The sequence below is a fragment of the Grammomys surdaster genome, unplaced genomic scaffold, assembly GCF_004785775.1.
Source record: "Grammomys surdaster isolate TR1022 unplaced genomic scaffold, NIH_TR_1.0 126086, whole genome shotgun sequence".
Classification (NCBI taxonomy): Eukaryota; Metazoa; Chordata; class Mammalia; order Rodentia; family Muridae; genus Grammomys; species Grammomys surdaster.
The window spans coordinates 700,653-714,803 of NW_021620894.1; the positions used below are offsets into that span (position 1 = coordinate 700,653).

Here is a 14,151-nt window from a genome sequence, read left to right on the forward strand (position 1 = left end):
CTCCAAACCCCCAAAGAATACACAATAATATTAGATGTGGAAAAGCATCAGATAAAACCTAACAATTCCAGGAAAACAACACTCGGTAAGCTAGTAATAAAAGGGAACTTCATCAGATCTGATAAATATCATAAAGACTTAAAAATTCTTTCCTCTTTAAGTACTGTACAATTTTGTGCATGATGTTCTAACCAGTAACAAGACAAGTAATTAGACAAGAAAAAGAAACAAAACGCTGAGCTGGAAGTAGGGTTCTATTTTAAGATGACAAGATTCAACATATAAAGCATTCTTGGCTGGCACTGGAGAGATGGCTCAGTGGATGAAAGTGCTTGGTGAACTAGCCTGATAATCTGAGCTGTATCCTTGGATCCCAGTGGAGGGAGAAAAACTGACTTCTGAAGTTGTCCTCTGACCTCCATATCTAAGCAGTAGTGCCCCCCCCCCACATACATACAATACGCCCCACAAACTAATAATTAAAACACAAAGTCCTGAGCTGAGGATGGAGTGCTTGCTCAGCACTCACAAAGACCCAGGTTCAATCCTCAGCACTGCATCAAGTGGTGTGCTAGTATATGCCTATAATTTCGGCACTCAAAAAACAGAAACAGGAGAGGATATTTCCTACATACTGAGTTTGACTACATACTGAGTTTGAGGCCTGCCTAAGTTACATAAGATCAGGCTCAAAGTAGAGAAAAAGGAATAAAAGGCAATTTCATTACAATAACATCGATATAATAACACTAGGAACATGTGTAACCTACATACAGTTTTTGTCCTCTGTAAATGTAAAACACAGCCAAGAAAAATTAAAGCCATACACATATGAGATCTCATCCTATGTTCACGGGTCAGATGCCAATTATTCCCAAATTAACCAGGAAGTCAGTATATTTCCTATCAGAATTCAGCTACTCTTTTGTGTTTGTTGTTGTTTTGTTTTTGGTGGAAAAGTGACCTTTAAATTGATATGAAAATGTATGGACTCAGAAAAGTAAAATTATCTTTTTAAAAAAGGACAAACAAGTAGGGCTCACACTCGTCAACTTCAAACTCATCACCAAGTTATAGTATTGTAGAAATATTCTATGTAAGGATAGGCACAGGATGAATGGTACACAACAGAGATCTTACAAGTAAGCTCTGACATTTCCAGTCAATTCTATGTGGCAAATGGTAGTCTTTAACAAGTGACAGTGGAATACCAGGTAGCCACATGTAAAAGAATAACCTTTGACACACATTAGCTTCAACTGGATAGTAACTCTAAACATAAAACCAACACTTTTAAAACTTGTAACAAAACATGTAAGACAAATATTTGTGGCCTTGGATCAAATAATGGCTTTTCAGACTATAGGAAAAACACAGGCCACAAATATATATAAATTAGACTTCATTAAACCTAGGTGTGTGCTACAAGCTGAAGACACCACTAAGAAAGTGAAAAGAAGCAGGTGTTACACTCTTTAATCTCAGCATTTGGGAGGCAGAGCCAGGGAAATCTCTGTGAGTTCAAAGCCAGCCTGGTCTGCAAAGTCACTTCTAGGACATCGAGAACAACAGTGAGACCCTGTCAAAAAAACAAAAACAAAACAAAACACCAGGAGAATGGGAAAATACAAATGATACACCTGATAAGGGACCTATGTGTAGGGCACAGTAGGATTAGGGACATATGTGTAGGGCACAGTAGGAGCTCTTCTAATTCTGCTGAGGTTTGGGCTTGCTATCTACTGTAATGCTAAGTGGTGGCCCCCAAGACCTGGAGTCCTCACATAAAACAGTGACCCTGACCCCAAGCTATTTCTGATTGGTAAATAAAGATGTCAACAGCCAATAGCTAGGCAGAAGAGACAAAGGTGAGGTTAGGTTTCCAGGGCTTGGGGTCTGAGGAAAACCAAGAGAGGAAGAAGAAGGTGTAGGAGGAAGAGAAGCCACCATAGGTTAGGTGAGCCAAAAAAAAAGGGGGGGGGGGAGGGCCCTACAGGGCTGGCCAATTGGAGTTAAGAACAGCCCAGATGAACCATAGTAAGTAATAAGAAAGTAGATTCTAATAGCATAGAGGGCAGGTATCTGCCCTGCTCTTGTGCTGTTTAAGGCTTACTGTAAATATAAAGGTTGTGTGTGTCTTTTATCAGGGAACTAAATGGTCAAAGGCAGTGTAGAAACCACACGTCTGGATTAAAAATTTCTACAACACAATTCCATTATAAAGAGACAACCCAATTATAAAGCTGACAAAGTATCTGGCAAACATCTTCAACAGACAGATCCACTCAGCCAACAGGCACATGAAAAAAAATAACCAACATCAACTGCTAGGAGGAACTTAAAACCACAATGAAATACCACATCACAGCCACCTGTGTAAGAGATGAATGTTGGTGAAGAACACAAAGCCACGTTCTTTACACGCTCTGGAGAATGAAAAATAGAAGTACTTTGAAAAAGAGTTTGTAGTTTGTCAAAAGTTAAACACAAAGCTACTATGTGATTCCAGAATTTTACTCCCATACACCATGAAATGAATACATGTACTAGAGAATCCTGAGAACAATTGCTCATAGCAGAATTCATAATAACTACATAGAAAACCCCCCAAATGTCTACTAATGGATGAATGCATAAATACTTTTATTGTTACGACTACTATCAATACTATTCAACACATTAATGAATCTGACAACACAGATGAGTCTTGACATCAAACTGAAAAAGTTTAGTAAAAAGAGCTCACATTGTATATTCCATTCATAAGAGAAGTCACATATAGACTTATTTATACATAAAAGAAATAGATCAATGGTTACATAAGATTAGAAAGGGATTTTTGGAGTGGGGAGACTCCAGAAGACTGCCATTATTAGTTCCTTATGTTTTATTGTTAACATTTTTAATTAGTAACAATTATATAAAAGTTGGTTGTCATGGAGAGGGCTAGTTTGAGGGCAGGGAGCCTTGTGCTGAGCTCTGCATTTCCTAGAGAACAATACATCAGGATGACTAAAAGTGACCCCAAGAAACTAAAGGCTTATGACTGCTTATGCCTTCCTTATGTAGCCGGACAGAGAAGACCACAAGAAGAAGAGCCAATGTCCTTCCCAATATTGCAGGATTTACTTAAGTGCTCTAAGAAATGGAAACAATGTTTGGGAAGGGAAATTTAAAACTATGAAATGACGAAATTGGTAAAAAAAAACCCCTCCACTGGAAAATGAAGGACTGTAGACCAGCTTCCAGGAGGTGAAGGAAACGGGCACTAGAGCTGCCCACAGACCGCTGTCTGCATTCTTCTTGCTTTGCTCAGAACTCTGGCCCAAGATCAAAGCCACAAATCCTGGGAATCTCTATGTGTAGATGTGGTTAATCAAACAAGCACACACAACAGCTGAGTGAGATGCTGAACAGCTTAGGTAGCAGAGAAAAGCATCAGTGAGGTGGGGAAGCAGAGGGAGAAACAGAAGAAGATGCCCCAAGTACAAGTCAAGGGAAAGTCTGCCGGGAAAAGGATCCTACTGATTTGTTCACAAAAAGAGGAAGAGGATGAGGAAGAGCAACAGAAGCAGAAGGAAAAACAACTATTTTATTTGGCTTAAAAATTTTTGAGACAGTTTCATGTAGTTCAGCTGGCCCGAAACTCCTGACCCTTCTGGACCAGCCCCCATAGTAGTGGGATTAAAGACATGTACCACCACGCTCAGCTAAAAACGTTTATCTGTCTCCTTGAAAATACCGTAAAGGGGGGAGCACCGTGACCCACACACCTCATCTGAGCTGTGTCTATTGCCCTCACTGGGTTTAATTTTGGATCTGACCACAGTCACACTGCGGCTTCTCAAAGCGTCGGGTTTACATGAAGTGGACACGAGTGTCTGGAACCCCTGAAATTGTATCCACGGTGTACATGTTCCCAAGCACTTTAAAATGACAAGGTGCTCTTGTGTAATCCTTACTTTGCATTTTGATTTTGGTATGACAAGGCATTTGAAGATGTTTCTAGCATGATGCTTTCAGCTTGTGAAGCGATATTAGCATTGTTATTGGCTCTAAAGCCCAAATTGAAAACTGGACATAAAACATATCTATAGTTTGTAAAGTAAACAAAATTTCAAAAACAAACTCTTGATGCTCCTTGCTTGGCATGGGGGAAATGCCTTCTGGAAGGGCTATAGCTCAGTGGTGCACGGTGAGGCTGGACCTGCTGACACTGTGGTGGCTTCCAATGGCTTCAGGTTGTCTTGTGGTTTCCTATGTGAGGTAGCATTTTGCTGAAACTCTAGCTGTGAAAAGAGAAGCTAGCATGAGAAGTGTTCAGGTTTTTGGTTATTTTTCTCTTAAGCTATTATGTACAGTAGATATATAATAATTTTTTGACACGCTGTAGAATTCTTTGATGTCAGCAATGAAACCCTGAGTTAACTCACGTTCCAGAGCCCTCTGTGACTATATTGAAGCAAACACTCATATACATAAAAATAAATAAAATCTCAAACAAATTTAATATAAAATAAAATTTAAAGTCCTATATCCAATTGTCACTGAATGAAAAAAGAGGCAGTCATTTAAAAAGTAAAAGAGATGGGAGGAATTAAAAAAAAAAAGTATGTCAAATTCAAATTCTTCTCATCTCTAATTCTTATATAAAACTAGAAAAGCCAATGGCGCTATAGATGACCATTAGAGCTCAGAAGTCCATTCTTTTCTTCCTCTTCAGACACTTTCAGTACTGTCAAGATTCAAAGGCAACATTTCAGACAAGTGACAGTCAGATAATGTCAAAGGTTTCTCATCAGTTTCTCTAATTAAAGAAAAAGCTTAAAATATGATTTTGTTTTAAAAAAGTAAGAGAAACCTTACTTTTCTAATTACTTTAAAAATAACAGGTTCCACAAAGGTTTAAACCAAAGAGATAAGTTTGTCAGTCAGCTTTCAATGTTGGTCCCAAGGCAGATAGACAGTTATGTGGACTTGCTTTCCTTCCAGATAATACAGCGTATACACTTTAACAGCCTTGCCTATATAATTTCTGTGGTTGATTTTAAATGAAGGTGGAAATACTACCAGTCAGTGGCACGGATTTCAGACTCTTACTGGAGACCTTGTTTTGAAGTTCGTCTATGTGCAGAAGCAAAATTACGAATGGCATTTCGAAGAGTTGCGTTCCCCTCAGAGATATCAGAAGAATTGATGACGGAATGCAATGCCCGATTATATGCTGCAAATGAAGGTTTGCACAGTGATAATAAAGTCAGACTCTAGACGGCTCTCCCGCTTCTTCCTATTGGCTCTGCTTCATTACCCGAAACGCCACAGGCATTCACTCCGACACAGAACACATATTTATTGAGTACTGATGACAGAGACTAACTTTGGGAGGAAAGAAAAGAGATTCTAGAAAATGGCAACAAATAAAGTTGTAGTAAAAAGGGCTTCCACACCACAGGCATATATAAAATGTCACCACAATAGGAAGATGGATCTCAATGAACAGCTAGGGAACCCTGGGAGGATGTGAGAAGCTGTCTCATTTAAAGTGGGCTTCTGAGGGCTAACAGGAGGAAAGACACAGAGCACTGTAGACAGAGAACTAAGTGTGTGAGAGACAAAACGTCTAAGAGGAAGTTCCATGAAGCTGGAATGTGGCCTGAGACTAGGGAGAAGTATATAAAATGTCACATATTTCATACTGTCATAAGACGTTTTAAAGAAACTCATAGGTCCGATAAATTATCACACAGATGAGCATTTTTGGTATATAAATACTGGCAACAATTCAGTAGTTACATGATGCTGACAAAGTTCTTATGTTCTATAAATCAATACCTACTGCTGGGCAGGAAACATTACAGGAAGGACTCACTCCATTGTCTCTGCCTGGGACTCTTTATAGAGCTTCTCATCTTGGTGTACCCAGCAGAAGTGACAGTCTAATATGGATATATGCTTTTCAGTCTGTATTAGACATCATTAAGGTATGTGATAACAGACTCCTAATTTAGCCATAAAAGACAAACTTATTTTTTTCTCAACACAGGCTCTTTCTGTGTAGCCTTCTTCTGGAACTTATTCTGTAGACCAGACTGGCCTAGAACTCAAAGAGAGCCATCGAACTCTGCCTCCCAATTTCTGGGTTTAAAGGCATGTGCCACTACCACCCAGCAAGGACAATCTCTTAATAGTGTTCAATGAAGGGAAGATCTGGTATCCAAGTCCTCTTATATACAGTGGGATGAGCTGGAAACGCTTCTCCATCATAAGCAGGACCAATCAGAAATGAAACTATAGTAATTTTCATTGTCTTAAATATTTGTTTTATAAAGGAATAAATATATTTCTCTTAAATTACTATACACAGATATTTAATTTTAATTGCTATTGGGACTCAAAGATTCCTTAAGAAACTCACCTCTGTAGTCTTTATAGAAAATGCAATTGTTGGCACAGGTATCAGGATGAGCATCCCAGAAAGTAGGCCCACAGCAGCATAACGGAGGTAAAGTGATATTATACAGCTTCATTTTCTCCTGGACCTGGGCTCGTAAAGCTTCTACGTATCTACAAAAATGACAGTGCGGTCAGGTCAATCTACTAGGAGAATAATGTGCATGTACCTGATTTTATAGCCATATCTCTCTCCTCTGTACCTCTAGTCTTCCTATGCAGTGGAACATGGCACTAGGAAAATGCAGTACTCATCCCAACAAGTCCTAGCCAATCAAAATAGTAGTGGAGTATGCACCCTTAATAAGGACAAGTATGAGAAGGCATACAGTGTCTCTGACTTTGTATTTTTTGAGACAGGATTTCTCTGTGTAGCCTTGGCTGTCCTGGAACTCAGAGATGCACCTGCCTCTGCCTCCTGAGTACTGAGATTAAAGGTATGTGTCACCGTCACCAGGCTAAAGCCAGTCTGGTAAGGAATATGAGAAAGCCTACTTTCTACTAGGTCTCTTCTAGACCCAGAATTTCATGAAGAATGCTTAAAATCACCTTATATATTCTTTTTCTCTCTGTTGCTGTTTTTCTCTGGGTCCTTTTATTTCTTCCAGTTGTAACTGGGCTAAACCATCACTGATCTTCTCTTCTGAACACGGCTCTTCATGACAGTTCATTCTTAGGAGTCTCTGCTCTTCAGCATAGCGCTCTTGTTCTTTCTTTTTCTTAATTCTGAAAGTGAAACAAAACATAATTAGAATTTTTTAAAACTGTTATTCAAAATTAGCTTCCTGATCCAACTAACTCAATAGATGCCCTCAAAAAATGAGAAGCCCAAAAATCAGTTCATCAGTCTAAAAGCATCTTCAGAAAGTGTTCACGCTGGCTGACATGAGTTTATCTTCTAATCACCCATATAAATCGGTTCTCAAAGGGCAATGTGAAGTGGTCAGTAAAACATTTTATGTAAGAATCCCAGCATAAAAACAGGCTCAGGTTAACAGTACTGGTAGGTAGGATGCATGTCACTACCAAAACGATGTAACAGGGGCCAGGTTTGTCTTCATACCAAAGAAACTTAAAATGCAAATGAGGCCAGGCAGTACTGACTCTAACTGACTCTGACTTTAATGCTAGCACTCAGGAGGCAGGGGGATCTTTGAGCTTGAGGCCAGCCTTGTCTACAGACCTAGTTCTGGGGTAGCCAAGGCTATATACAGAAACCCTGTCTCAAGAAAATGGTAGGAAGGAAGGAAGGAAGGAAGGAAGGAAGGAAGGAAGGAAGGAAGGAGTAAATAAGATAAAACACCAGAAGTAACAGCTTCTGAGACACTGCCATCAATTAGCATTACACAGCAGTCCCTAATAGATGAGAAATGGAAAAGTAATCCCTATTATTGCCAACAGTTAGTTTTTAGACAATAGCACAGGGAAAAATTCAAATGTAACCCGGTGGATTCCCCAGATAAAAAACATTTGTAACAGTGATACACTTACCAGCCAAAAGGTCAACAATAAATCATAATGTTGATACTGCCTTAGAGTTCCTACTGTTGTGATAAACACCATGACCAAAAGCAACTTGAGGAGGGAAGGTCTATGTTTAATCTTACAACTCAAAAGTCACAGTCCACCAATGAAGGAGGTCAGGGCAGGAACTCAGGGCAGTAACTGCCGGCAGGAATCAAAGCAGAAGTCATGGAGGAATGCTACTTACTGGCTTTCTCCTAGCGTGCTCGCACTGCTTTCTTATATAACTCAGACCCACTCATCCAAGGGTGGCACAGACTACAGTACGTCGGCCCCACCCACATTCATCATTAATCAAGAAAATATGTCGAAGACTTGCATACAGGACAGTGTTAACACAGGCATTTTCTCAATTAAGAGTGTCCCTTTTCCTGAGATATGTCTAGGTTTGTGTCATGTAGGAAAAAATACCATGCAAAGGAGGCAGGGAAAGAACTCATAATGAGCAAAATCATCAAACACGATCAACTACAACCGGACTATTGGGTTAGAATTACATAGGAGGACATTTACGTAGTTACTATAGACATACGTTCAAAAATAAAGACTTGCTGGGCATGGAGGCATATCTACATCTACATATCTACATATCTACATCTACATATCTACATCTACATATCTACATATCTACATCTACATATCTACATATCCACATATCTACATATCTACATCTACATATCTACATATCTACATCTACATATCTACATATCCACATATCTACATCTACATATCTACATCTACATATCTACATATCTACATATCTACATCTACATATCTACATATCTACATCTACACATCTACATATCTACATCTACATATCTACATCTACATATCTACATATCTACATATCCACATATCTACATCTACATATCTACATCTACATATCTACATCTACATATCTACATATCTACATATCTACATCTACATATCTACATATCTACATCTACATATCTACATATCTACATCTACATGTCTACATATCTACATCTACATATCTACATATCTACATATCTACATCTACATGTCTACATCTACATATCTACATATCTACATCTACATATCTACATGTCTACATATCTACATATCTACATGTCTACATATCTACATATCTACATGTCTACATATCTACATATCTACATCTACATATCTACATGTCTACATATCTACATATCTACATGTCTACATATCTACATCTACATATCTACATATCTACATCTACATGTCTACATATCTACATATCTACATATCTACATCTACATATCTACATATCTACATATATCAGCATTTAAGAAGCTCTAGTGTGAGGATCATCCCAAGCCTGAGGCTAGCCTGATCTATAATAGTGAATTCCAGATCAGACTACACTACATAGTGAGAACCTATGTTGAACAACAAGAAGTAACAGGAAAAGACAGAAATAAATCTTCCAGGGGTGAAAGCTACAATTTCTGAGTAAAAAAGACAGTAAGCATGACTTTGTCAGAGTTGTAAATCTGATAAAGATAGAAACATTAAAGTATATCACAACAAAAGGAATGCAAATAAAGAACACAAAACTAGTCAGATTAAAATCAGATAAAGAAATTCAGTAGCCATTTATGCAAAGATAAAATACAAATGGGCCAACATGCATGTAAAACAATAGCATCACTCACCATACCAAAGAAATGCAGACCAAAGTTACTAAATAAAATAAAATTAAAAAATCCAGCCAGGCTGATGGCACACATCTTTAAACTTAGCACTTGGGAGGCAGAGGCAGGTGGATCTCTGTTTGAGGCCAGCCTGATCTATCTACATAGTAAGTTCCAGGACAGCCAGGGCTATGTAAAGAGACCCAGTCTTGAAACAAACAACAAAAATATTATCTAATATTCATCAAAATAGCTACCATTTTTTTTTTTTAAATAAAAGCAGCTGAGGATACCTCAGTTGGTAGAGTACAGCTAAAGAATATTTTAATAGGAGGCTGGAGAGATGGCGCAGAAGATAAGAGCACTGGCTGCTCTTCCAGACGACCCATTTAGATTTCCAGCAACCACATGGCAGCTCATAATTGTCTGTAATTCCACTTGCAGGGAATCTGATGCCCTTTCTGGCCTCTGCAGACACCAGAAACACACATGGTACATAGACAGATGTACATGCAGGAAAAATATCCATATCCATAAAATAAAATTTAAAAAAAGTACACAGTAGTAAATTACTAGCATTAAATACATATATTAGAAAAATAAAATAAAAGGGCCTCAGATCAAAGACTTTAGCTTCCACCTTAAGAAATTTACAAAGAGAGAACTCAAACTCAAGAGCAGTATAAGAAAAGAATTAATAAAGGAAATAATAGAGATCTGAAACAAACTGACAAATGGAAAACAAAAATAATAGAAAAATACTGAAACGAAAGTTCTTTGATAACTGTTGAGCCAGTCTGTGAGACAAAAGTTATAAATTATTAACATACAAATAAAATGATACTGTTACAGAGTCTACTGTAACAGAGAAAGCTCAGGGGCTTGGGGATTTAGCTCAGTGGTAGAGTGCTTGCCTAACAAGCGCAAGTCCCTAGGTTTGGTTCTCAGCTCTGAAAGAAAAAAAAAAAAAGACAAAATAAGAAAGCTCAGAACAATTTTGTGCCAATAAATTTGTCAACTTTGGTGAAGTTACAATGCGAAAGATATATATTACTTATAGTCCTTTACTAGCAAGAATGAAATTATAGTTAAGTTTTTCACAATGAGAAGTTGAGAGTCACATGTGTGCAAATTGTACCAAATGCTTTTTTGCTTAGCAAGCAAAAAACCCAGCTGTCACTCATCCAACAAGACAGGAGAAGACAAAGTGCTTCCCCACCTGTTCTCTAGCCCTAATCTTACCCTAAGCCCAAACAAAACCCCAAATCAGAAAATCAAAGGCACAAGCTAGTATCTCTCAGCATACACATAACAAAATAATGTATTTTGTCTATTTTCGTTTCTGGAGCTGAGGACTGAATCCAGGGCTTGTGGTTACTAGGTAAGCACAACACTGTGGAGCTAGCGCCCCCCCCCACCTCCCCCGTGCCCATTCTGTCTATTTCTGGTTGTTGACAGCATATGGGAGCTTAGACACCAATGTGCCCTGCAACCTTACTAAATTCCCTTTCAGATTCCAGTGAATTTTTACAAAATGATCATGTCATTTTCAAATAAAGGCAGCTTTATATCTTTGTTTAAATTAGATTATTTCTTTTTCTTGCTAGACTGAACTAATTAGAACTTTCAGTAGGACTTGAACAGATGTGACAAGAATGGGCAGCATCTGATTCGGAAAGAAAGCATTTAGTCTTTCATGTGAAATACATTATCAGTAAATTTTCAATAGATGTCCTTTACCAAAATCTTTCCAATTGTTTGAAAAGGTTTTAATTTTTTTTTTTAAATGGATGCTGGCTTTTGCAGTGTAACAATGAGCTTTACTCCGTCTCTTCTTCCATTCCTTCTACTGAATGTTAAACCAGATTCTGGTCCTGGGGTACAGCCCACTTGGCAAGAATACGTTGCCCTCTTAATATGTGCTTTGATTCTCTTTGCTCAGAATGCTGATACAAGTGTGAGCAGTAAAAGCTGTGCTCACAATGCCTCGGTGGATACAACAATTCTATCGGAAATGGAACTAGAGACAATTCATATTCCATTCCTCAAATAATTTGTTTCTGTTTTATTTGTGTCCTGAGACTATGCAAGGCTAAATTTAAAGGATAGGTTTTCTGGACTGGATCCACTTCCTATCTGGGATTCTTCTTTGCTTGCAGTAATGTTGATACAACCACTTTGAAAAACAGTTTGACGGCTTCTTTTAAGACTGAGGCATACACCTATCTCATTGGTCAGGTACTTAGTCACGACAAGGCATACTCTAAGCATACTCAAGCTTGCTTACACATGTCACTGGAGCTTTAAGACCAAGTCAATGCCTGTCTACCATGCTTCAAAGTATGAGATGACTACTTGTTAAAGCCCATGCTCGTTTCCCAACCTGAAAATCCTCAGGGACTTAAGGATTATACTGGGTCTACTGCTCATGTTCTAAATGGAACAAACCTAAATGACAAAACGTCCATTTGAATGTTTACTGAAAAGAAATTTTGTGATAAGCTCCACGAATCCCAGGATGGCCTGGAATTCCCCCTGTAGTCTAGTGTAATAGTTTCCCTTCTGTTGCTGTGATAAAATATCTGGTCCCTTCTTAATGAAAAAAAGAATTTACTTCATCTTCCACTTCCAGGTCCCAGTGCATCATAGAGGGAAGTCAAGGCAGGAAGTCAGCCAGGAACCTAACTATCAGACACTGTGGAGGAAGCAGCCTGTTGGCTTGCTCTTGGGCTCACTGCCTGGCTCTTGCTTTAGCTAGCTTTTTATACAGCTCAGACTCCATGCCTGAGGAACAAGTGCCACCCATAGTGGGCTGGGCCTGCCTACATCAGTTAATAACCACAATTATTAACACACCCTCACAGACACACTCACAGACTAACCTGATCCTGGCAAATCTTCAAGTAAGGCTTCTTTCAAAGAAGTCCAGGATGTGTCAAGATGACACTAACTAAGGCTAACCAGGACTCAAGGGGTGACTTCTGGCCCCTTGTCTCTTCCTGAGTGTTGGGAATCATAGGTATGTACAATCACACAGTTTCTGTGGTGCTGCAAATCAGAACAACTGATTGTGTGTGTGTGCTAGGCAAGCAGTCTACCAGGTGAGCTATATCCCTAGACTAGTCGTTGAGTAGTTTAAGCCTACTGTTGAGAAGTACTTCTTTGGGAAAACAAAAAAAAAAAGGCTCTTCGGGGTGGGGTGGGGGGAAGAGTAATCTTAGTTAATAATGAACTTGAATCCCTAAGACCTCTGATGGATATATATGAAGAGACCAGTGTTGTTTCCATACTCCCTATGGATAGACAGATCTAACGGACCTGGGCAAAGCAAACTGTAAGTGTTCTGGAAAGGATTCATTGCCAGTAAGAACCGTTCTTTAGGAGGCTAACTAAAGGATGGTTAAGGATCTTGGCTGAGGTTGACACCAAGCTTTATGGTTGACATTTAGGGATCCAAAACTAAAGTGGAGAAAGTAGCTACAGGTTGCAGAAGAAAAAACATGAAAACTAGAATTTGAAGTGAAGCCTGAAGATCCACCAGCCTCTGACAGACTTGTTGCAAACAATCAGGAGTCACAATCAAGAGGTGAACAAAGAACATGGTGTCTTCGTAAAGAAATCTACTTCTGCTTAAGTTGCTGTGAACACCGTTGAAATGAAGGATCTACAACATTATAAGAATTTAGCTCATGAAGCAACAGCAGGGTTTAAGAAGACTCTGCTTCTCTGTTTTGCGCAGGACCTCACTATACGGCCCAGGCACAGCTCTCACTCACGATTCTCTCGTCTTCCTTCAGTTACAATTCTCCATCCACTCCTCTACTACTTTCTCGATACCAGACATCCACCAAGGGACACACACAAGCTAGTCAATCACTCTTCAACTCAGCTAAGCAGCCGTCCAAGCCCTTCACTCCACATTTCAAAGTATTACTGTGGGGAGGTGCTACTAAGTAGTGCCATGGACCAAAGAGATATATTCATAAAAAGAAGAGACAGTTAATGGTACTGTTATCTTACTGTAAGAAACTATTATCCAGGTATCTGCAGAAGAACAAGGCTAGTTTGAGCTACACTGCAAGTTCTAGCCCAGCTTGGACTACAAAAATGAATGAGAGACCTTGTCTCAAAGTAAAAATAAATTTAAAAAAGAAAAATTGCCATAGCCATTCAAATACTCAGTAACCATCACTCTGATAAGTCAGAAGCCATTAACACAAGGACAAGAGATTCGACTAATAAAAAGATTACATTTTGTTAAAGGCTCAGATGATTGTAACCATTTACTAATAAAGAATTTATTTAAGGCATGGTCTCACTATGTAGCCCTAGCTGGCCTAGAACTCACTATGTAGACCAGGCTGGCCTCCAATCACAGAGATCTTCTTGCCTCTCCCTTCCCAGTCTTACCAGTCTTAGGATTAAAGGGATATGCCACTGCTCCATGTAGTAAGGTATTTTAAATGAAAGTAATATAATATATATTATTACACATTACACACACACACACACACACACACACACACACACACACACACACACA

At 38.8% G+C, this 14,151-nt stretch overlaps 1 protein-coding gene across 1 annotated transcript in view; it reads right to left on the reverse strand.

The window, feature by feature from the left end:
* Positions 1-2,447: 2,447 nt before the first annotated feature.
* The window catches only part of Ccdc15 (coiled-coil domain containing 15), a 66,334-nt gene continuing 54,630 nt past the window's right edge, over positions 2,448-14,151 (reverse strand). The window contains exons 11-14 of the mRNA XM_028755837.1: positions 7,000-7,176; positions 6,416-6,564; positions 5,108-5,224; positions 2,448-4,289 (exon numbers count right to left, since the gene is read on the reverse strand). Of these exons, the coding sequence (XP_028611670.1) occupies positions 4,258-4,289; positions 5,108-5,224; positions 6,416-6,564; positions 7,000-7,176 (475 nt within the window). The 3' untranslated portion in view covers positions 2,448-4,257. The remainder of the gene's footprint in view (positions 4,290-5,107; positions 5,225-6,415; positions 6,565-6,999; positions 7,177-14,151) is intronic.